We start from the raw sequence: 23,033 nt of genomic DNA, 5'->3' as shown, positions 1-23,033 counted from the left end.
TAACTTTAGGTTTTTTTCAGTTTTATTCCATAATAAGAGGTTAAAGCTTGACTTTGGATTTCTGGGCTCTGAGCTGATTTTGACTATCATCCAACTTTTTCGTCATTACTTTGACCTTTACGGCTCTGGCATGACTTTATGCTTTTGTCTGGTTGGAGCCACATACTGAATTTCCAAAAAGTCTCTTTTGAGATGTCTGATGGAACTTCTTTACTTGATTTGTGCTTTTTGCTGCTCATATAGTCAAAGAGTCAGACACTCTGCTGTCGTTTGTGAGTGACACTCTGTTTTTGTTGACAGAGTTGGCTTTGATCCAAGCTGCTGTATTCATCACATCCTCAGATTTTTGCCTCCAGAGTTTTGAATTCTTAGCAATTTCTTTTTCGGTGGATTTGACTGCATGGGGTTTAAAATCTTTTAGAATGTTGCTTCCCACTAGTTGTTCTAAACTATTGTTGTTTCTGTCCTTTGATTGTTTTTTTAATCATTATTATTTTGCAGTAAAAAGTTTATGATATTTACATATTTCTTACCAGTGGAGGTGCACTTCCTTCACAACCCCTTTGAAAATAAATGAATTAATAACAAATAGTAAAATAAAGAATGAAAAAAATAATGACTAATCTGACTAACTTCACTTTTTTGTATGGATGTGAAATTACTTTGACTTCAAATAAGCTTCTGGGCCTGTCGCAGCCAGCTTTTAAAAAGGCTTGTTTGTTGTGTAATTTTAGTAATTGTGGGTTTGTTAGATTCTTCAGTTAACTGAAAATTACACACTATAATCATTCTGCCTGAATGAATAAAACCATATTGTTTTTGCTGATCGACTCATGTAAACTGAGCTTTCAGAGGGCAGCTGTTTATTTTCCTCTCCACTGAGTATTTGAGCTTTATGAGGATTTCTTTACACCCGGATGTTTCACAGCTGGTTCACGTCATGCTTTGACATCAGGCCCTCTGTGATGAATTTGTTGACTTTTATGTGACATGTTAATTCACGTATTCTCGTTACTGTGCAAGATTACACTGCAATGTAAGGTCTGTGGTCTAAAGTCTGTGGACTGAGCAGGGACTTTGCAGCCAGGGCCATGATGGAAAATCTTATTGCACATTAAGGAGGCTCTTAAAGAAAAACTCTGAACTAGAAACAGTTTTAATGGTACAGACTCATTTTTTGTGTCTGATGTATAATTTTAAAATGAAACATCCAGATTCTTAACTTAATGAGGACTACAGTCAGATCTTTTTCTCATGAATGTTTAGAGTCAAAGGTTAGGATATTGTATCCAGACCATTTATAAAAACACTATATCCCACAGTAGAAAACAACAAACATGATAAAAAAACACATTAGTTACTGGTTAACTTTATCCTGGAGTCCTTTTTGTGTGATGATCCTTTAAGACAAGGCTTAATGGCTTTTTGTGCCATTTGCTTAAACTCGCTCGGACCTTTAGATATCACAGAGTATCTTGTTTTATGGAAACGCATCAGGAGCACATTACTCTCCACTCATTAAGTTCTCTTTAAAACCTAATGTTTAGCCAGGCTCCATTTCACTCTCTTGTTTTCTCCTCACAACATCCTCTTTTATGTCCCATGTCTCTTTAAAGTAATATATAATTAAGAGAGGAAAGAGAAAAGAAAAGAGAAAACTTTACCTGAAACTTGCTTATTTGATGAGTGAGAGAGTGAATTATTTTTTCCCTGCTGCCTCAGAGTAATCCAAAATTTAGAATCCAGAACTCCAATCCAAAGGTAATATTCTCACCCACAGCCTTTCCTAAAACTCTGAGCTTAAAATTTTTCTTAGAGTAAAATACATGTTGACATGGTATCATCATCTGTAAGCTTTATTGCAGGGGTGGTCAACCTGTGGCTCGCGAGCCACATGTAGCTTTTTGCCTTTCAGTGTACGGTTCTTCGATCCATTCCTAAAAAATATATATAGATTTATATATTGTTATGAGTAGTGGTGTGCTGATCAATCTAAAATATCAATATAATGATGCCTACGTTGGGATCAGCATTGATCAATACTTGGGTGATGAGATTTATACTTAAGTTTCAGTTTCTCTTCTCTACATGTGCTCCTCTCAATCGCTCATGTGCTCATAGCTATCTAGATAGATAGATAGATAGATAGATAGATAGATAGATAGATAGATAGATAGATAGATAGATAGATGGATGGAAATGTATTGATTTTCATTTGATGTCATTTCATTTATGTGTGAGAGGAAGTGTGTCTCTAAGACCATGTGTGTGATGTGGCTCTTTGTGGTACCACAGTAATTTTTGTGGCTCTTGGTCTCTGACCGGTTGGCCACCCCTGCTTTATTGTATCAATTGTAACTGTTTTCAAGAGCAGGAGTTTACGTATTTGACATTTGATAACAGAGAGCTTACTGTAACAGACCCCCCTGAGGTGAGTGTGATACCAGGTTGAAGTAAAGATACTATCTCGTTGAACTTCAGTTTTTTCCCATTAGCAACTTTCTTTTTTTGTGTCTGATTCCAGACAGACCTGTGTGTGCTGCATGATTGTGTGGTTGTGTAGTTGGCCAGTGCGAAGCTATTTCGGCTTTTGTCTCTGTAGTCGCCTTTTCAGATAAGTGGACCCTTGATCTTTCTGAGTTTTAAAGTCTGAAATTAGATGGATGGTACATCTTTTCTGGGAAATTTGAGCTGAGGATTTCTTTGAGAGCCTTTTCAGAGTAAAGAGAAGTAGATAAGAGATTTATGTAGCCGTGCTTAAGCGCAGCGCCTCAGACATCTGGTTCTTGTCGCTGTTATTTTCTCATAAATACATCTGAACTCCAGTTGTTTTTTTATCAAACCACCTGATGTGTTTGTCAAACTGTGACATTTCATGTCCTCTGTTTCAGGTCACTGAGGAGCAATGAGATCCGAGTGTTGTCTGATTTTATTTTCTCTGAGTACTTGGCTCTGGAGAGGCTGTGAGTATTTTTGTGTTGTCTGTTTTTTTTTTGAGTGGTTAACTCATCATTCATGTGTTTTGGGAGTTAATGTAAAACTGTGGCCACTACCCCAGTGTATGTTTGATGTTTTCTGTCAGTTTCAGTAAAATCATACCAGTTGCATTGAAATGTGACCAAGCAAAGAACATTAAGAAAAGCTGAAGTAAAAAAAGGCACATACATTTTCTGTTGAGACAAGATGGTGAAAATACATGAAGGCCTCTTTTTTAACGATTTTTCTCATATTACTTTACCTTTTTCTAAAATGATTGAGAAGATATTTGTTTTTTGTCCCTAACAGTTGGCTTGTTCAGACTGTGATTGAAGTAGCATCATCTTACGCTGGTTTTATTGCATCACTCTTTCAGAAGTGTGTTTTTCTCTGCTCTCAGATTCCTGCAAAACAACAGTCTTGAGATCATATCCAACCAGGCCTTCAGTGGCCTGCACAACTTGATGAGGTTGTAAGTATGCTGCCAAAACTAATGACATGAATTTCATTTGCCTTGACTTTGCTGTGGGTTCTGTGAGCTTTATTCTAATCATTTGTGAGCTTGTCTTTGGTTTCTGGAGTCAAAATAGCTCTGTAAAATGCTTTTAATGATCTGAATGACATCTGTAAAGTGTCACTGACACATTGTGAATCTGATGTGACACACAGAGGTGTCACATCTAAAAACTACAGATTGGTTTATGGTGAATTAATCTAATGTTTATTTCTAAAATTATGGAGTTTTATTACATTCTGGGAGAAAAAGTAAATCATTTAAAACACTTCTGTCTTGCTCTTGAAGAAGACATCTTCAGCATAAAATGGATCTTATTGTCAGCCGTGTGTTCTGCCTCTGACTTTCTTCTCTCAGGTTTCTCAGTCAAAACTTGATATCTTCACTCAGTCCTGGTGTGTTCAGTGATCTCCATCAGTTGGAATGGCTGTGAGTAACACACACACACACACTCTTACTCATGAACTTATATAAACGTGTGCATTGTAAATTGCTTCGATGGCCCGCTGTTACGGGCTGTTCGGTCTCTGTATTTCCCTAGTGAGAGCTTGGTCGGTGTTGCCAACAGTAAGTCAAACTCGTTCCCAGTCAGGGTTGGACTCCACCAGGGCTGCCCTTTGTCACCGATTCTGTTCTGGATTTATAGGCACAGTCAAGTGGCAGAAGGAGTCAGATTCGGGGTCTCAGGATCCCAGCTTTGCTTTTTGCGGATGATGTGGTCCTGTTGGTCTCGTCGAACACTGACCTCCAGCTTGCACTGGGGTGGTTTGCAGCCCCCTTCCTGAGCAGAAAAGCTCTTTTCAAAGTCTCTTTTATGAACAATGCTCGAGTTTCCTCAAACAGCTCATCCATTAATTTCATTTGCCAATTTGCCAATCATTTCATTATTTCTCTTTAGTTTCTAGTTGTAAGGCTGAGCTCATCACCATCTTGCTGTAGTGATCACACTGTGGACTAAAAAGTGGTTCTGATCTCTTCATCTAATCCCGGCTAAGATTGCAAATAAGCCCTTCTCCAAAGATAAAAAAAAACTGCTTTAAAAACATTTAAATAAATAAATAACTATTTTCTTTTTAACTTCCCAGGGTGTTGGATCATAACCCACTCAGCTTACTGTCCCAGGACACTTTCATTGGGCTGAAGTCTCTCATGTACCTGTAAGTTTTACCATTTTCACTGGGTTTAAATTTGTATTCACAGTTCTGACGGATTTCTGATCACATACAAAATCCAGCATGTGCTGAGTGCTCTGAGATGCACGTCAAATATTAACTTGTAAATTTCACACCTTATTTCATGCACAGTCACATTTAAGTGGCCTTCATCATGTACTGAGAGAGTCAAGTGAAAGGTCTTCATAACCTTCAAAGTCAGATCATGCGCGTTGTTATTTCGACTTGTTCTTAAGCAGCTGATTTTAACCATGTGCTTTCAACAAAATAAAAACTAAATTAGAAAGTTTTTGGTACAGTTCTTCTTGTTTACTTCTTGACTTCTTTCAGGATCATAGTTTTTTTTTCTGCCTCTGCAAAGCTATTGTACCTCAGAGCCTCGGAAATATTCCTCTCTTGTTTCGTTTTTTCATTCTTCTGAGGAATCAGGGGAGGCTACGCCATCTTTGGTTTCTTTTAACATGTGTCTGAAATGTTGCCACCCAGAATACCAAAACCTCTTTTCAATCTTAAAACTAACTTTTCAGCGTCTCGGGTCATTTGACTCAGTTTGGTTTAAAGAACGTATGAAACAGGTTTCATATTTTACCCCATCTACTCAACTTCATGAACTTATTTATAATGCAGACCAGCAAAAGCTTTCAGGGTTTTTGACCTTCCAGATGAATGTTTCTGTAAATGTCAGGGTCTTATAGATTAGTTGGGATTGTGAATGCATCACTGTGATCTTTTATTTTAGGTATCCAGAGTGATACACCATCACATCCCCTCTGCTCTGTGATTGTCATAACTTTCTTAGATTACATGTTGGGTTTGCTTTCTGTTATCAGGTCCATGGTTGATACCTCACTCCAGCAGCTCCCCCACCCCAGCTTCTGTCAACACATGCCTGCTTTGGACTGGCTGTGAGTCTGCCTGATAGTGTACTTGTGTGTGATTGGCTAAAAATATGAGTTTAGTGTAAACATGTGAAAACAACTTGGCTCTGTCAGCTGATGTAACGGAGGACTGCAGTGAGTATGATAGTCTCATCAGATGAGAGATGAAGTATCTTCGGCTGATGTCAGAGTGAGAAGTCAGATTGATCATCTATTTTTAGTCGGGTAGATCAGGCTGAAGAGTCTAATAATTTATAGCTTTAATGACTGTAGGCTACTTTCTAGCTCTCACCGCTGCTCCACTTATTTAAACTGTGATGCGAATAATGTCTCACTGCAATTCTGTCTTTTTATCTCACACCAGTCAAACAAATCAACTCCAATGGAAGAAACCACCATGTAAACATAGTTTGTACACTCTATTCCCTCTGTCTGTCCTTTTTGTCTCCAGAGACCTTGAAGGAAATCAGATTCAGACTCTCAACTCCTCTATCTTGAAGACCTGCAGCAAGTTGCAGGTTTTGTGAGTATCCTTTTAAATTTAATAGAAGAAATGTTTAAAACCCAGTCCCTTTTTAAAAGGTAACAGGAGTCATAAGGCATGTTTCTTTTCTGCTTTGGGAAACTCTCCAAAACAAGACAAAAGAAGGAAGAGGCATCTGTGAGCTGTGACTGTGCACAAGGAGAGCGTTTCAGTGTCATGGGTCCAACTTAGAAATAAATGCCAAAGTGTCTATTGGAACAGATGTTCTCTTTTCAAGTGAACATAAAAGTGTTTTATGTGGTTCCAATTACATGATTTAACCCTGTTTTAACATCTCTGTTTGCAAAGTAAATCTGTCAAATCCTGGGTTACATTTCCCTTTAAACTCAGATTACATGCTGAAATGTGGTAGAGACGGATCCACTCATTGTCATTTTTACGTTCTTTTAAGTTTGTCTTTGGGGGACTTTTGATGCCTTTCATTGGAGAGGAGTAGAAAGAACCTGAATTCACATCACTTTGAGCATCCACGCTGAAGTTGTTTAACTGAAAACAAAGAAGGATCTAACCTGTGTTTTTCAGAGTGGTTCACAGGGAACTTGAGCAAAAGCCAATGAGATTTAAATTTTAATATATATATTAAATCTGAAGTAATTCATGGATCTTTGTGGACATAATGTATTTGGATGAAATCTTTCATTGGACATTGATCATTGGGACCTCTCTGTTGCAGAATCAACATGAATTGTTCGTTTCATTTCATTTGACTCAACTTTGCCCACTTCTGATTCACAGCTTTAACACCATCTCTCCGTGCTCTGAGAGCAAAAAAGAAAATCACACAGACTGATTTTAATCAAGTGAGATTATTGTGAAGAAGTCACATGTGAGACACAGGGCAGTGACCTTACATGTCTGGAGTGATAAGAGGGGCTCAAACCAGCAGGGACCTGCTTAGGGATAGGTACCAAATAAGGTACTTTTATAGGTACCAACCTAATTCTGTCAAAAGTACCGGGTACTGATTCACGTAAAATCAAAAGGTACCATGTTAAGGTATCTAAATTCATCCTTGCAACTGTCAGGGAGTTGGTGATTTTCCATGCTGGACATGAACACAGCAGTACAAGGTTTTATATTGAAGAATAAATACGTTAAATTGAAAAGAATTTAAGTTTTGTTATTGAACAATTTGATATTTTTTACCACATAAACACACAAAAGTACTGAAAATTGGTACCGTTGAGTACCGGTACCAATTTCCAGGTACCAGGAATCGGTACCATATTGTTACAAATGTGAAAGGTACCCATCCCTCGACCGGCATGAGAAGCCAATAGCAAGGTGCTCAGATGAAGCTAGGAAAACACACATCACATTTTTACTTATTGGTCAAAAAACGAATTTAAAAAAACATGGCTGTATTAGTCGTCCAAACTGAGTGACATTTTTCCAACTTGTTCCAAATAAATGCCAAACAATGTTTTAGAAAACCACAAAGGAAACTCATTTTAAAGAAAGCCCCGAACATGGATATACAACCTTCAAATAATAATTATCAACTAAAATGTCAAAATTGTGTAATGCTGGCAAAATTATAGTCATTAGACAGAGTAAAAGGTTTTCAGAATATACATGAAGCACCAGGAAAAGAAAAAAAAGACAACCCCTGAATAAGCATTTTTGACTGAACACACAAAGACACGACGCTCAGAATGTGTGATGACAAGGCAGAGAGCACGTTACCCTGACTGCAAACATAAATGTAGGCTGTTTGCTAGATGTTCAGAAAGCAAGGGAAATTTTTGGAAGAAAGCTTCTACTCAACTTGTTAAAAAAGGATGAATCCACAAAACTTTTCAAATGCTGGCAAAGTCTGTGAGGCCTGAAAGTTTTCAACTTTGTGTAAGCTTTCATCAGACTTCCAGTCTGTTTGGGGTGTTTCGCCAGGTTTGTGTAAATGTATGGGAAAGTCTGTGGCAGAAATTCATTTCTGTTAATGCAGAAGCCATTCTTGTAGTTTCCTATTCTGATACTGCAGAGATTTACAGCAATGAGTGAGATTACAGTCAGATTCTCACCCTGTAGCTCTGTTACTGCTGCGCTGATGAACAGGTCACAGTACTATCTATGAGTCCACTGAGAACAGTGCGGGATTCATCCAACTCAAATATCAGTAAATCTTAGACATGGGCCCATTTTTTCCCCAGAACCTCAGAGGGAAAGCTCATAGTTTTGCTTTTTTAGGGATCAGGAGCTCATTTTTTCTTAAATAAACAAACACATATCTATGTCTTGTTGCTTCTGTTTTCTCACAAAAACAGAAGAAGTGGGCTGCCTGACATGTTTTATGTTCAACGAAATGATCAGAGACCTTTTTACTGACTCTAATTATACCGCACTTTACAAAGATAGCTTTTTAAGCTCAGTGATAAGATTTTATCCAAGTCTGTGGATGACAAGTCCTGTCCTGTCACATGCATTTATTTATCCACAGCTCTGTGTTCCTGCCTCTAGGTGTCTTTCTGATTATATTTGTCATCTGTTTTCCTTCAAAAACACAATTCTTACCAAAAACACCACAAAAATTGATCATTTTTTCAAACATTTCTTTGCAGTGTTTCCACGGAATAAAAATTCCCTGTCATGATGAAATAGAGAGAATAGTACAGGGTTGAAAAACAGCTAGTACAGATGCCAAACAGTTTTATTCTACCATAACCTCTCAGTAAAAAGGTGGAATGATGAATGGGGACGCAATCTGAGTGTGAAAATGCAACAGTATAACATGAAAGAAGCGCTTTTTCAAGATTTTAAAACAAGACAGAAACTTTGCTTCAGAACAGAAGGAGCATAGTCAGGTTTACAGCCTGTAACAGTGGTCCCAGCTGGAGATTACCACAGGAGACCAGTCAATTTGAGCCGATGGTTTCTGACAGCAGCTCTGTTCTGTTACTGTTCAGGTTACTGATGGACAACAGGATCAGAAGAGTTCCTGAAAACACCTTCCAGTCTCTGTGGAAACTGGCTGAACTGTAAGTTTCGTTATGATCCAGGTCCTCTCCTCTCATTTGCTTTGTCTGTCCTGAAATAATACAGAGAGGTTGTCGGCCTTTAAGCTTCTGTGGAGGAGTTTCTAACAGATTTTTCACAGCACTCCTTAATTGATTTGACTTTCTCATGCGTCTCTTACAAAGACACCCTAAAAGCTAGTGTGTTTGCTCTTTAAGTGAGTTGGAGGGATCGTAACCACTATCTTTGGAGATTTAGAGCTCCCACTTGGCTTTTATCTAACCTTCTCGTTGTTATTTCCCCTCTCTGAGTTTTTCGCTCTGTCTCTTTTTGTCTGTGTTTAGGAATCTGTCGAGCAACAGGATAAGGGAGCTGCCAAAAAACACCTTTAAAAGCCTCGCTAAGTCGCTTCTTAAACTGTGAGTGACTGAAGGCATGGCAGCGGGGACTGATGTGTATCCTCATGTGAGGATTAAGCTGCAGATCAGGCTGAAGTGGAGTGTGGGGTGTGTAAAAATTGCAGACAGGATTATGAAGATTTATCTTGCTGTTCATGCCTCTCAGCAAAAAGACTGAGAGCTAAGGGAAGAGTTCATCAGGAAAGTTAATCTTTTGTCCATTCATGGATTTTTTTAAGAGATTTTCATATCAACTTATTTCAGTGATTGATTTGTTCTTCTGATTTTTGGCTTTAGCAAATGTTGCAGTAAGGCACGTACCACTTGTCAAAAGAAAATTAAGTTATCACTTATTCTGTATTTTTTACAGGCAACTTTTTACCCTTACTGGACTGAACATTAGAGACCTGTTTTATTCTCCATGTATCTGTCAGGGTGACAACAGATGTATACTATGTAGAGTTTAAAAGCTGTTAAGTTAAGCTGTAGGGGAGGGTTTTTACAGAGCGGTTTAACATGATACACTAATGTTTTTTTTTTTTTAAAGTTAAGACTTTGATTTCATTTTAAGGGGCTGTGAGGAGCTTGAAAATGATCTTGAGCAAGGTTCCCTTCTAGATATATGCCTGATCGTAATCCACACTTTAAAATGAGATTATCAGCGCCAATATTGCTGGTTACAGGTTATTTTAAATTGGTATTTCTTAGCTTCCAAGACCAGATTGCTTTTAGCTTAGGCTGTATCACTCTTTAACACAGACTGTTTGTGGTAATGTTGATTCCCACCCACAGTCAGCAGTTATTTTGCAGTGGTCTGTTCAAAGTTGAGAGTCTATCAATAAAATGAAGAGTGAGGTTATGTTAGCTCTGCTTGGTAGATGACTGGCAGGACATAGCTAGCCAGGGTTTACTAACGTTACATATTATGGACATGTCTTAGAGCACTGGCTGCCAGCTAGGCTAAATATAGACAGCTACTAAACTACTTACAAACTGACAGTGTTTACTTGTTGTCACGTTAGCTTACAGATACATGGGAAAACCAGGCTGCTGACAGCGCTAACATATAGCTGGCTTGATGTCATGTTTCAAACTGTAGCACCACGTAACTGTACTGATAAATACATTACCTCAGCGCGTTGTATCCAGTTAAAAAGTTGTCTTGAACAAAGACAATTTGTTTCCATCTGATCTCCATATAATTCCAAAACAAACACACGCCTCACTAAAAGTAATTTACAACAGTGCGCGGAGACTCCAGGCCACAAGGGGGGAGTGCAATTCAAACAGATCCTCCTTGTGGCATCTTTAAATCCACCTCAAAGCTTGTCTCCTCTTCCAAACAAAATCAAAAAACTATCACAACTTCTTTAAACAGTTCAACAAAGCCATGAACAGCAATGTGAAAACTTGCTGACCATGATAGAACTGTTGGTCTTTCATGAGTTTTCTCCTTAGAAAAATGTTTGGGTTTTTTTCTGATGACAGCTACTGTGCCCTTTCTTCGTCTGTTTTTTTTGGACAACATCAGAAAAATCACACTTAGAAACTGATGTTGACATTTTGACCTGTCATCTGTAGGAAACAGCAAAGTCTCTGTAACAAGATAACGATGTGTTTTTTCTGTTCGGTGGGGACAGGGAGTTTGGTTGAATTGTTGCAGTCACAGTGACAGCCAAGAACACTTTTAAGTCCTACGATTACATAGAAACAGATCTATAGAAATGTATTCTTTTGTAGATTTTGAGCCACTGGGCACAAATGGTTGCGAGGAATACTTCAGGTCAGCCAAGGAAAAAACTCTTTAATGAAATTACACCCATGTCACAAAACATTTCATTTAAAACACATGAGCGTGTCTGAAGAGAAAAATCCAGTGTTTGCCCACAAGTCTAACTGCTTCTGACTCAGAACAACAACCTCACAGTCAGACATAGACTCTTGTCTCTTGTTCACAATTATTTTTGGTTATTTTTTTAAACACATGGAGCACCAATCATAAAAATATTCACACATTAATGTTTCTTCATATTTCCCTTTTAATTGTTTTAGAAACTTGCTGTGGATTTTCAAAAGTCTTCTTTCTTCACATTTAAAGCAGCATCTGTACACTTTGTCTTACTGATTTTATTGTAAAAAAATGTGTAGGCAGATAATGCCCCTGTGTAAAGCCAATTTTTAAATTTGACCTTTTAATATTGATTACAAAACTAGATGTTTGATATCAATTGTTAAAGGTCAATGCTAAAATTTATCTAAAATAATAAACTTTGAAAAAAGTTTAATGTTGTATTTCACCCCATTGACTGGAGTGGTTTATGGATGTATCAAAACAAAAGCTTCTTGTTAATATCACATTGCACTGCCTTGTTCCAGCAGCTAAATAATCCTAGTATGAATACACATTTTATTCATTTATTTTATTTTTCATTCATTTTTTATTCAATACAAAATTAAGATGTAACACCATATTCAGATGCTTTAGAGCTTAGTGTGAAGAAATACTCCCTCTATTCTCAGTTTGTGTAACAATCAACACCTCATAGCTGTTCCTGTCATCGTCTATAATCCCTCTGCAGAGATCACTCCCACCAAGGGTTTTCATTTTCATTCTTTAGCTGGACAGGCTGCTTTTTAACTGTCATTGAACATGTACATGGGTTTTGGGGTTGTTATTTTTATAAACAAGTTACTCAGTGAAACACAAGAGAAAGATGTATTTGAAAAACAACAAAAGATGACTGTCCAAGTTCAAGTAAGAAAAAATAAATAAATAAATAAATATATATATATATATATATATATATATATATATATATATATATATATATATATATATATATATATATATATACATTTTTATATATATATATACATATATATATATATATATATATATATATATATATATATATATATATATATATATATATATATATATATATATATATATATATATATATATATATATATATATATATATATATATATATACATATATATATATATATATGTATATATATATATATATATATATATATATATATATATATATATATATATATATATATATATATATATTTATATATATATATATATATCAGATGCAAACCAAAACCAACCCAGTACAACCCAGTACAAAACCCAGTACAAAATACAAACTTAGAACTCACAAGAAAACAATATTGACTACAATGAATTAGATTCCAAGCCACTGATCTGAATTTCCTTCTGTCTTTCTCTGCAGAATTGTGCTAAAAGATGTTTATTGATCCATGAATTTTCTGGCAGAATGAGTTTAATCTGCTGTCTCTTAAAGATTCTTTTACAGTGGTATTTTCCATGTAGAGGACAGCCTGAACTTCCAGCTCTAATAAGACTGACAAGTTATGAAGTCAAAACCCTCTTCTTAAGACAAAAAAAGTTTCATTGTAGTAAGTCTCCACATTCAGTTTTTACCCAAGCATGATTAATTGAGTCTGGTGTTTTTTCTTGTTCCAGAAACATTTCCCACAACCCTCTCCTCCATATTCGCCCTTGCCACTTTAACCACCTGACACATCTTCAGTCTCTGTGAGTAAAAACACACTCAGAGAAGCTGCTCACTGCAGTCTGTATGATGCTGTAACTCACTGTGTTTCCTGCAGGGCGCTGGAGGGGATAGAGATCTCCAATATTCAGACCAAAATGTTTCTGCCAATGAAGAACCTCTCCCACATGTATGTACAGTCCTAACCCAGTGTGGTAATTCTCAAGTACTTCTGTCACCACTGAATTATCAAGTTCAAATCTTTCCTTATTTATTTTAAATCACACTTATTTCTGCTCTACTTTTGTCCAACAGCTATTTCAAGACGTTCCAGTACTGCTCCTATGCCCCTCACGTCAGGTCTTGTAAGCCCAACACAGATGGTATCTCCTCCTTTGAGGACCTGCTGGCTAACATGGTGCTGCGGGTTTCTGTTTGGGTCATGGCATTCATTACCTGCTTCGGTAACCTCTTGGTCATCGGTATGAGATCCCTGATCCGAGCAGAGAACAACCTGCACGCTGCCTGCATCAAAGTCCTCTGCTGTGAGTACCCTCACATTACACTCTCAGAAAATGAAGCAGTTTTGTGTGCAGAAAAGAAATGCTTGAATAACTATTACAGATGAAAATCCGTCAAGAATTGAATGAACACACGTGGGATTTACATACTGCAGGGTTTATAATTGAAAAAGCAGATCAATGAAAGTGACTCTTCTCCCTTTACTTTTTTAAGTGATGGAGTCACTTTGCATAATGACTACATTGGCTGCAGTGGCTAGAATCAAAAAGCTTTAAGGGCAATACAAAGACTTTGATACAGAAAAAGTTAAAAAGTGCTTTAAAGTTTAAAACATTTGAAACTTTCCAGACATTGGGCACTGGATTACCAACTGTTTTAGACTTTTCTGGATGGAAATGAGGGACAGACATTATGTTTGCTTTGCAAGAAGCTGTTTAAATATTTGTGGAGCTAAAAGACTATTGGATTGGACGATTAGATGTTTTGGGCAAGAACTGAAGAAAGCAATGCTTTTTCTTAACCATCCTGGACTCCTGTTTGTGTGAAATTTCTCCAATAACAAAGATTTCTTGCAAGAACAGAAAATTTTTTTACATTTCTTGCTTTAAAAAAACAAGGTTGATCAAAGGCTCAAACATCTTTTCCCCAAATGAAAACCTAAAGTTTCGAGTTTCAGCAGCAACATATATCTCACTTTCAACACAACCCAGATTTGATTAGAAGCTCCTCTACATCAAAGGCTTTCACTTGATCTTCAGCTCTGCAACTCATTTCTTTATTCACCTGAGGACCGATTGAGTTTGGCAAATACATTTTATGGTGGAGATATTGTTAATTAAAACCAGTAAAATACAACATCTAAGTTCAGACCTGATCCAGCTTTAACTGTAAGCTTTATCAAAAAGGAAAGTTTTAAGTTTACTCTTAAAGGGTGAGACCATGTCTGCACCCAGGACCTCAACCGAAAAGTTATTGCAAATTAAAGGTATCTCCCTTCAAACTCTGATTCATCTTTCGCCCAGGTAGAAATAAATTCAGTCTTATTATCCTCTCTGCTAAATCTGGGAGAAACTTAAGCTCAGCACAAAAACCAAAGTGATGTGAAAAAACGTAAGAAGTACCATGTGACAGCTGTGCCATGTACAGCTGCTCGTAATAATGGACACAATGAAAGCAAAGCGTTTTCCACATCTACTTTTGTTTTTGGCCTATTTTTTTGAAAAAGTATTTGGTTGTATTTGAATCAATAATAAACCCAAGTAGTTGCACAAAAAAGTACACAAATCTTTTAAAAACACACATGAAAGGTAAACTTTTAACATTAATGACATTAACTAATTAAAGGTTTGTTACTGGCAGATAAATTCAGAATACCAGGTTGCTGGCAGATTTTATCCTCTCTGTCTATTTCTCCTGTAACTAAATTATTATCACCACCTCTTATCCCTCAGGTGCCGACTGCCTCATGGGTGTGTACCTGTTCTTTGTGGGCGTGTTTGATGTGAAGTTTCGCGGGCAGTACAACCGTAACGCTCTGCTGTGGATGGAGAGCGTGGAGTGTCGGACTATTGGATTCCTGGCCATGCTCTCCTCAGAGGTAGTTAGAGATTAACACAAATGTATGTGTATTTATGCAGATAGGGAACCGTTGTGATCTGCTGTGTTTTGCAGAAACCGGGACGTACAGTAAACTTAACTAAGTGTGAAATGTATTCTACATTTTAATCTTTTCTTTTGAAGCTTAAAAACTTCAATTCTGCTAATCTCAGCTGTTGCTTGGGGCTATTTTATGTGCATTATTCAGCTTCTCTGTGAGCTCTCCTACTAACCGTCCTCAGGGAGAGTTTGATAGTCATCTCTTTCTGCTTGTAATGCAGTTTTGTCTCCATACAGTAAGTGAACTTTTAACAGTCTATTCATGTTCAATTGAACCCTTAATGCTGCTGTTTATTCTTTTTTTTTTTTTTTTTTGCTGCTGTTTATTCTAAATTCACTAGGGTTGTTGTGTTCGGGCTTTCACGAGGGATGCTGGGTGCAACTACTGTTGTTGTCTTTTTAACACAGAGTGAAGATCCAGCTGATAAGCTAGGTTATGGAAAACCATAGTAAACAAGCATAAAGATATCTCTTTTTTCCGGGAAGAATAATTTAATGAACTAGGTGTTGTGGAAAGTGGAAATATATAAATGTTCAAGTACTCCTCTTTCTACTGCGTCTTTTGACTCTACCGTTTGTCCTTCATGTCAGCAAAAGTTAACAGCACTGTTTGTCAACGATTTGTGGGTTGACCGTGTTCTTTCAAGGTTAATAGTTTGAGTCTTTCTCTGCAGGTGTCTGTGCTCCTCTTAACCTACCTGACTCTTGAGAAGTTCCTGGTTATCGTCTTTCCATTCAGCAATCTGCGTCCCAGCAAACTTCAGACCGGGGTGAGTTGAACATATGAGAAGTCGAAGCCTCTGAGGAAACAGTCGCATAGTTTTTTACTCTTACTGTCATTTTTATATAACCATCATACAGCCTCATGGTGTGAAAAAAAATACATTTTGCTGCTGTTGCTGTTTTTTGCAAAGCTGCTGTATTACGCATTTCATGTTCTGCACATTTGGTGACAAATCCTCTTTCTTCATTACTAAAGCCATTTTCGGATAAAACTAATAACTCTGCAGAATAGTCTATCATCTTACAGTATAATTATGCCAGAAAAAAACATATCTCTGTGGTTCACATCACCTTGGGTGCAGAAATATTTGATTAGGAGTTTTCTATCAGATAGAGAAGCCTTTCGTCGAAAGGCCATTAAAACAGGACACTTTCACCTTTTAGATAAACGAAACCCTGGATATTCTTGTTACCTCACTTTAAGCCCGTCTCAGCTTCTTCAGGTGCTGTGCAGAAAAACTTATGTTACTCATTAGGACGTTAAACAGTGCTAGGAATAAAAATGGCAGGGTGAATTCATATGTTGCAGAACTTTTGCTTTAAGCTTTACATACATTTCCTTAGTCAGTGTTTAAAACCATGTGATCATATTCTTGAGGGTAAACATTAACCTGTAACCTCTCACTATCGTCCCCCTGATGACTCTTGCCAACATTTTTGCTGTCACAGTAACACTGTTTGCCCCAGAATCTTTCTCTAAGATGACACGTTCTTGCGTTTTTGTTTAAATGTTGGATTGGCTACAATCAACTCCATTGAGTATGCAGTAGTTTTTCACTTTGTAGAGATCCTAACATTTGTGTTGTCTCCTTGGAAGGTGATCCTGGTCTCGATCTGGCTGCTGGGCTTCATCATTGCTTCTGTGCCTCTTATGAATGAAGATGTGTTCGGAAACTACTACGGGCGAAATGGCGTGTGCTTTCCCCTGCACTCTGACAGGCAAGAAAAAGCTACCGCCAAAGGATATACCACAGGGATTTTTCTGGGTAAATTTAAAAAGATAATCTTTCTGCCTCTCACAACATTTCTTCAGTTTGCAACCATGTTAGGAAGGAGCAATTTCATCACTTGTAGGTGGCTTAAAAAAATGTTCTCCTGAATACAAGCTCGGGATAGTTTCCCAATGCTACAGTGATACATATGGTTCTGCATAAATAAACACAAACACTGTAAGAAGAGAGCGTTCTGGAGGGGCATTGTTGCAAAGCCATCAAAGGGAACAGGGAACATTGTGCTCCTCACACTGAGGTGAGATACACATCAAACACATGGCTCCATCAGCAGAGTATGATTAGTCCAGATTCTTATTTCTCACTGTTCTCACTGGGAGTCCATGGAAGACATTCAACATTAATGAATCAAAGTGGGGGAGATTCTTTCAAAGTGGGTGGAAGTTATGTGATTCAATTGATGTAATTTGTTTATACTTCAGTAAGTTGTTAGATAGGCTCAGGAGTAAGAGTAAAAGAGTAATAATTGATAAAAAATGACAAACAATAACAATTTTACCAACATTTAACTGAAACAGTTTACAGAGTTAACATAAATTGCTTATTAGGAAGACTCAGGATTTATAATGCACAGAGGATTTTACCAGTCATTTAAAAACACATAAACTGACTTTTACTTCCACTGCTGCCTCTATGTGTGTGAATAGCTCCTGCTTTTCTGTAGGTCTTAATCTGGTGGCATTCCTGGTGATCGTCTTCTCCTACTCCAGCATGTTCTTCTCTATCTATAAAACTGGAATCAATGCCACAGACCTGAGGAGCAGACTGCACAGAGACGTGGCTGTGGCCAACAGGTTCTTCTTTATAGTGTTCTCTGACGCCCTCTGCTGGATTCCCATATTTTTGGTGAAAGTCCTTTCGCTAATGGAAGTGGAGATACCAGGTAAGAAAAAGCACTTTTAATCTTTCTTTATGGAAAAACATAACAATAAACTTTCAGGCATATGCAGCTCGTCAATAATTTTTTTCTCCTGTTCTCCTTTAGGCACTATCTCAAGCTGGGTTGTCATCTTTATCCTCCCCATCAACAGCGCTTTAAACCCCATCCTGTACACTTTGACCACAAGCTTTTTTAGAGAGCAAGTGGAACTCTTACTGTGTCGATGGCAGAGAAGACATAACTTGAAAAAAGATCGTAAAAGCCTCACTTCCTCTACAATCTTTGTAGAGGCACCACGGGTGCCTTCATACCAGCCATCAGCCTACCTCCAGCAGATGTCGTTGACCGGTATGGACCCTCGCTATGCCTGAGAGACAAGGCAACTTAGCTTGGGAAACAAAGAGGTCACAAGCCCAAAGATAGTTCATCTGGAAGCCTGTAAGACTTTTAATAAGAAAAGCCTGTGTGTGAGGCTGTTTACACTTATTTCCCCCAAAAATAAAGACTGGGGTCTTACTTTGGGTCTCAAAGAGTACTAGCACAAAAAACAGACTTTTGTGCTTCTGATCTGTGGATAACCATCTGAACAACGTGAGCCCACCCACACGTGATGCTTATAAGATGCTGAGCCAAGAAATCGCTTCCAAGAAAAGTGGTTTCAGCTTAAAAAAGAAAAGAGTCTTGGACTGCATGAAATGCAGAACTCAGACATGCACATGGAGTTATTGAACTGGCATGATAGAAATGAAAAAAACAAATTATTGCTTGAATTTCTGTTCATTATGTGTACACAAGACAATCAAATGCCATAATCCCTCATTTTATCAATTTTATCTATAAGAAAAAGGACAAAATTTGCCTAAACATGGGACACTTTTTTAGATAAGCTCTCTTTCTCAGCCTGAAGTGTTTTTACTCTGTTTTTGTTTTCTCATCCTCTTCCTCTGATAGTGACTTGTTCCATCAGTCATCAGGTTTATGACCCTTATTATACATCTTTGTGAGACACAAAATACCATCTCATGCTCAGAATTATGAATGACTTGATGCAAATGCAGGGAGTGCATTTGCACAATGACTAATCATGCAAAATTGCACAGATGTCACAGTTGTGAGCCAGATCTGTCTTTGTGTTTGAAAGATTCAGTTTAAGTATAAATGCCAATGTGAGGAAGGCAGTTCATAATTTCAGATCCTAGCAACTGAAACAAGTTAACCAATGGGAGACTAACATCACAGAGTAAGACTAAACCAGCGACTAAACATTTTGCATCTCTTAGCAGCTATATCCTGGTTCCTCACTGACCATAAAGTGATGTCTTTTGGTGACATTTTTTCTGGGTTTGATTACATTTTTGAAAATTTTCTCCTGTTTTCGGTGAATTATGTACAACCTGCATGCACATCATGTGCTCCCACTATGTTTGAATCCAAACTTGTATGATGCAGAATCTGTAGAATGCTATAATGCTATTGATGCATGAGAATTTTGTCAGTTTAGCTTTTTTAACTGCACTGTAAGGCATCGAATGAATTGATCTGAATTCTTTCTGTTGGTACTTTTTGACAAAATATGATTCAATGGTTTTTACTTCCTTTATCTCAGACTGCAAGAGAAGGAGAAGGAGTAAAAGCTGTAGGAAAGAAAGAAAGGGTGGCTTGTAATAGGACGAATTTAGATGTGCCCAAGTTAGAGACTGCAAGTAAAATATGGACTATTATTTCAAATTATGCCTTGAATAAATTCAAATGTACTTTTTTATAATAGTGTTTGGTACAGAAGACAGTCTTGATTGTGGATGTTATGTTTATATTGCATTTATTAAAGTCCATTTTGTGGGGGGTTTGACAAAAGTGATTCCTTATTAGGAATAATAAAAGACACGAACAAACTTTATGGACAACCTCTTGTAGTGTACAGCAGAGGTTTTCCAGTCCTCGTGGTTTTGAATACTGAATTAATCTTCTTAATGATTTTTAAATCTTTGATATGGTTTTCACAAGTTTTTTAAGCAAGCAGAATCAACTCCTGCCAGCCAAGATAAATATCTTTTTATTGGACACTGCCTGTCTGTCGACGCCCTCCCCGTGGTAAATAACATAACTATCATCCAGCAACATGGTTTTCCCTCTCCTTCCACAGCTTTCTCATCAGTTGATCTGACCACACCTGCAGCGCTCAGCATCCTCCCATAGCAGGTGTCCTGCCCTTGGACCAAGGTGCACCCTTAGCGACACGACGATTGACACGGTCGTCAACCAATAGAAAACGCGCTTTGCCTCAGTTTCCAGTTCGTCGTCATGTGATTGGTTGCTAAGGGCGGGGCGCTGTCATCCCGAACAGTAGTGCTGTCAGCCGGGGCGGCACGACTCCTGGAGGAGAGAGACGAGACGGATTGATGAAAACAAGCCACAAAATCACCAAAAAACAGAACCTGCGCCTGGAAATGATCGTTTAATCAACAAGGTCGACGCGGAAAAGGTACCTTTCAGTTTTACGTCGCATTGCTTTCGTTTCTGCTTGTGCCGAACGGTTAAGTGTTGACTACAAAGACAGAGAGCGATGTCTTGATGTGCCATCGATATAACTACCACAGGCGCTCATACTAGCTGTTTGGCTACCGAGTTAGCCCCAGACATAGCTGGTTACAGTCGCCGAGAGCCGTTGAATGAAAGAAAATGTAACCGGGTCAGCCACGTTTCCCCGGGAGCACTCAGACAACGAACAGCCGTGTTGCTTTGTGAGGGTCACTGGCAAAGCAACAGTCTTTTTGTTGAATGTAAATACTCAGTTTGTGATGGCGGTGAACGATAATGTGCTACACTGCTTGTTAGCTACCAGCTAGGTGGCTTACATTAATGACAGACCAGCCATGTCACCAGAGCTAGCTGCTATCGATGGGAGCATAAATAAAACATACTACATCTCATAGTAAACCATGATTGTCTTGCTGTTCCTGTCTGGTATCATGTTTGTGAATTAGAGCTCATGTTGATTTTGTATGTATGAATGATAACACGGGGATTACTGGTTGTGGATTAAAATAAGAGCCTTCCAATTGTGAAACTTAAATTGGTTTCGCTCCAGTGGTGTGGATCATCCCGCCTGAGTAGTTGTGCACTTTATTATTCCACAGCTGAGATGGTCAGGAGTGGGGCTGAACATTTTGTGAAAAAACAAAACCGTACATTACTGCATTTATTATTCATACACACATGCAGTTCGACCACCAGACGTTGGGTTCGTCATTTCATGTCACTTTGCAAAGTTCAATCAAATATCTTTAGATTTCTCTATTTCATTTTCAGTATGCTGTTTTGTTTACATAGCAAAATCAAGCCCTCCCATTTCTCCCGATTACTAGTTTGTCTGTACTGGCTTTGTCTGTGCATGCCTCCTCTTTATTCCTCAACCTCACTCCCCTCCTTCCTCATGACTCAATCATAGTCCCTCTCCATCTCTCCAGCTGTTTGGCACAGCCAGTCAGCAATGGCGACCCAGTTAACTCCATTGTTCTGTGTCTGGACTTGAAACGCCACAAGAAACGCACACAGACAGCTTGTCATGTGTGTAACAGGACTGTGAGGGTCTCACTACATACTCACATGTACATTTACTTATCCATAGCCTGTCTTTGGGATGATAAGAAGTGGTTTTCCCCTCATCTTTAATACATTTGTGCAGAGCTATTTTATAAAGGAGTCACAGAATATTCTAGAGTATGATACAAAATTAGTTTTTTTTTGCAGCCTGTGTTTTCTTCTCTGATATCAAGATGTGAGCCATGATCATTCAGCAGCACAAAATCCCCTTGAATCCAGCTTTGTTTCTTATTTGCTGTGGATTCTGGCATTATTGAGATTTAAATCACATTTTTGATTTCTTGTGTGGCTCTTAAGTGGGATTGTATCACCATATACTGACTCTGCAAATGGGCTGCCAGAGCTTTTACAAATTTTTAACACAAAACGTAACATTTTTGGCTGTTGTATTGGTCCATAGTAGCGATGCACGATATTGGATTTTTGCCGATATCCGATGTGCCGATATATCGAAACCCCTTTTGGCCGATACCGATAATTACAAGTTTGTTTGTTTTTTCACTGTAAAGAAAGCTAAGTCTATCCTGTACTGGAATTTATATGTTACTCTTTTTGTGATGGTCTTATTTGTTTAAGAAACACACATAAAACAAGACAAAAAACATTTGATTTTACCATAAATAAGAAATGTATTATTTTTTCAAACTCAAGACATTCAGTATTGAAATACAGAAAAATAATTTCTTTAGATCACATGAACTTTAAATGTACAATGCATTTTTAAACATAACCAAGTTGCATTTGATTATTTTAGAGCTACTGTAACAACCTGGTGACAGACACAGAGCTCTGCAGTGCAAATAAATGAAGTGCTACATTTTATTTAAGGAGCTTATTTTTCAGATGGAAAATAATAATAATCTTAACTGAATAGCACCTTATCGGCTGTGACTATCTGCAGAAATGTTCATATCTGCCAATACCAATAAACGTGTTTTTAAGCTTTTATCAACAGATACCGATATTGTGCCGATAATATTGTGCATCCCTAGTCCACAGTGATGAAACAATGTGTTTTGCTGCTCAGCATTATCACTCTGACTGGAGATCAACATGTCACACATTGATGCAGATTTTTAAGTCCATGTAATCCTTGGAGTTTCAGCATTTCAAAGATTTTTTATTTATATTTTATTTTATTGATTTTTTTTCGATATGCATTACTTTCAAAAAGAGGGCCCTCATAATATATAGTTCTGGTGTTTTCTCTGCTTTGTGGTTTGAAATAGTCAAGCCTTTTCTAACTTAGTAACTTAACATAGTTTAGTAAAACATCTGTTTAATCCCTCTGTGTTTCAGGGGTTAGTGTTTGACATCAATATTAAGATGAATATGAAACATGTCTCCAATTATGAATTAAAACATCTGAGGGTTCTTTGACCTATCTCTACATATTTCAAACAGATTACATCACACAAATTGTTGCCCTTACTACAATCTGATCAGCCATAAACTGCACACATATCAATACTCCATCCCTGCTCTGATTTCTATGATTAAATTGTCAGTATATACCAAATTACAATTCCATAATTGGAAACAGCACAGTGAATAGATTACAATTTAAACTTGACCTTTTGTGCCAGTTCTGCATTTCTCCTCATGGTGGCACTAAT

General features: G+C 37.7%; 2 protein-coding genes across 2 annotated transcripts in view; both read left to right on the top strand.

The window, feature by feature from the left end:
• rxfp2a (relaxin family peptide receptor 2a) overlaps positions 1-18,979 on the top strand; it is a 31,047-nt gene extending 12,068 nt beyond the window's left edge. The window contains exons 6-21 of the mRNA XM_074673194.1: positions 2,892-2,963; positions 3,377-3,448; positions 3,848-3,919; positions 4,576-4,647; positions 5,493-5,567; positions 5,992-6,063; positions 8,988-9,059; positions 9,381-9,455; positions 12,936-13,007; positions 13,082-13,153; positions 13,279-13,508; positions 14,937-15,082; positions 15,816-15,911; positions 16,742-16,910; positions 17,599-17,817; positions 17,920-18,979. Of these exons, the coding sequence (XP_074529295.1) occupies positions 2,892-2,963; positions 3,377-3,448; positions 3,848-3,919; positions 4,576-4,647; positions 5,493-5,567; positions 5,992-6,063; positions 8,988-9,059; positions 9,381-9,455; positions 12,936-13,007; positions 13,082-13,153; positions 13,279-13,508; positions 14,937-15,082; positions 15,816-15,911; positions 16,742-16,910; positions 17,599-17,817; positions 17,920-18,185 (1,852 nt within the window). The 3' untranslated portion in view covers positions 18,186-18,979. The remainder of the gene's footprint in view (positions 1-2,891; positions 2,964-3,376; positions 3,449-3,847; positions 3,920-4,575; positions 4,648-5,492; positions 5,568-5,991; positions 6,064-8,987; positions 9,060-9,380; positions 9,456-12,935; positions 13,008-13,081; positions 13,154-13,278; positions 13,509-14,936; positions 15,083-15,815; positions 15,912-16,741; positions 16,911-17,598; positions 17,818-17,919) is intronic.
• A 1,178-nt stretch (positions 18,980-20,157) lies between these two features.
• Positions 20,158-23,033, top strand: part of fryb (furry homolog b (Drosophila)) — a 60,334-nt gene continuing 57,458 nt past the window's right edge. The window contains exon 1 of the mRNA XM_074671959.1: positions 20,158-20,296. The gene's annotated coding sequence lies outside the window, so the exon portion shown is untranslated. The remainder of the gene's footprint in view (positions 20,297-23,033) is intronic.

The sequence above is a fragment of the Halichoeres trimaculatus genome, unplaced genomic scaffold, assembly GCF_033239565.1.
Source record: "Halichoeres trimaculatus isolate MK-OKI-2021-1 unplaced genomic scaffold, fHalTri1.1 fHalTri1_scaffold_6, whole genome shotgun sequence".
In the NCBI taxonomy this organism is placed as follows: Eukaryota; Metazoa; Chordata; class Actinopteri; order Labriformes; family Labridae; genus Halichoeres; species Halichoeres trimaculatus.
Note: the sequence above shows the minus strand (reverse complement) of the source record. Positions and strands in the feature narration are given on the sequence as shown.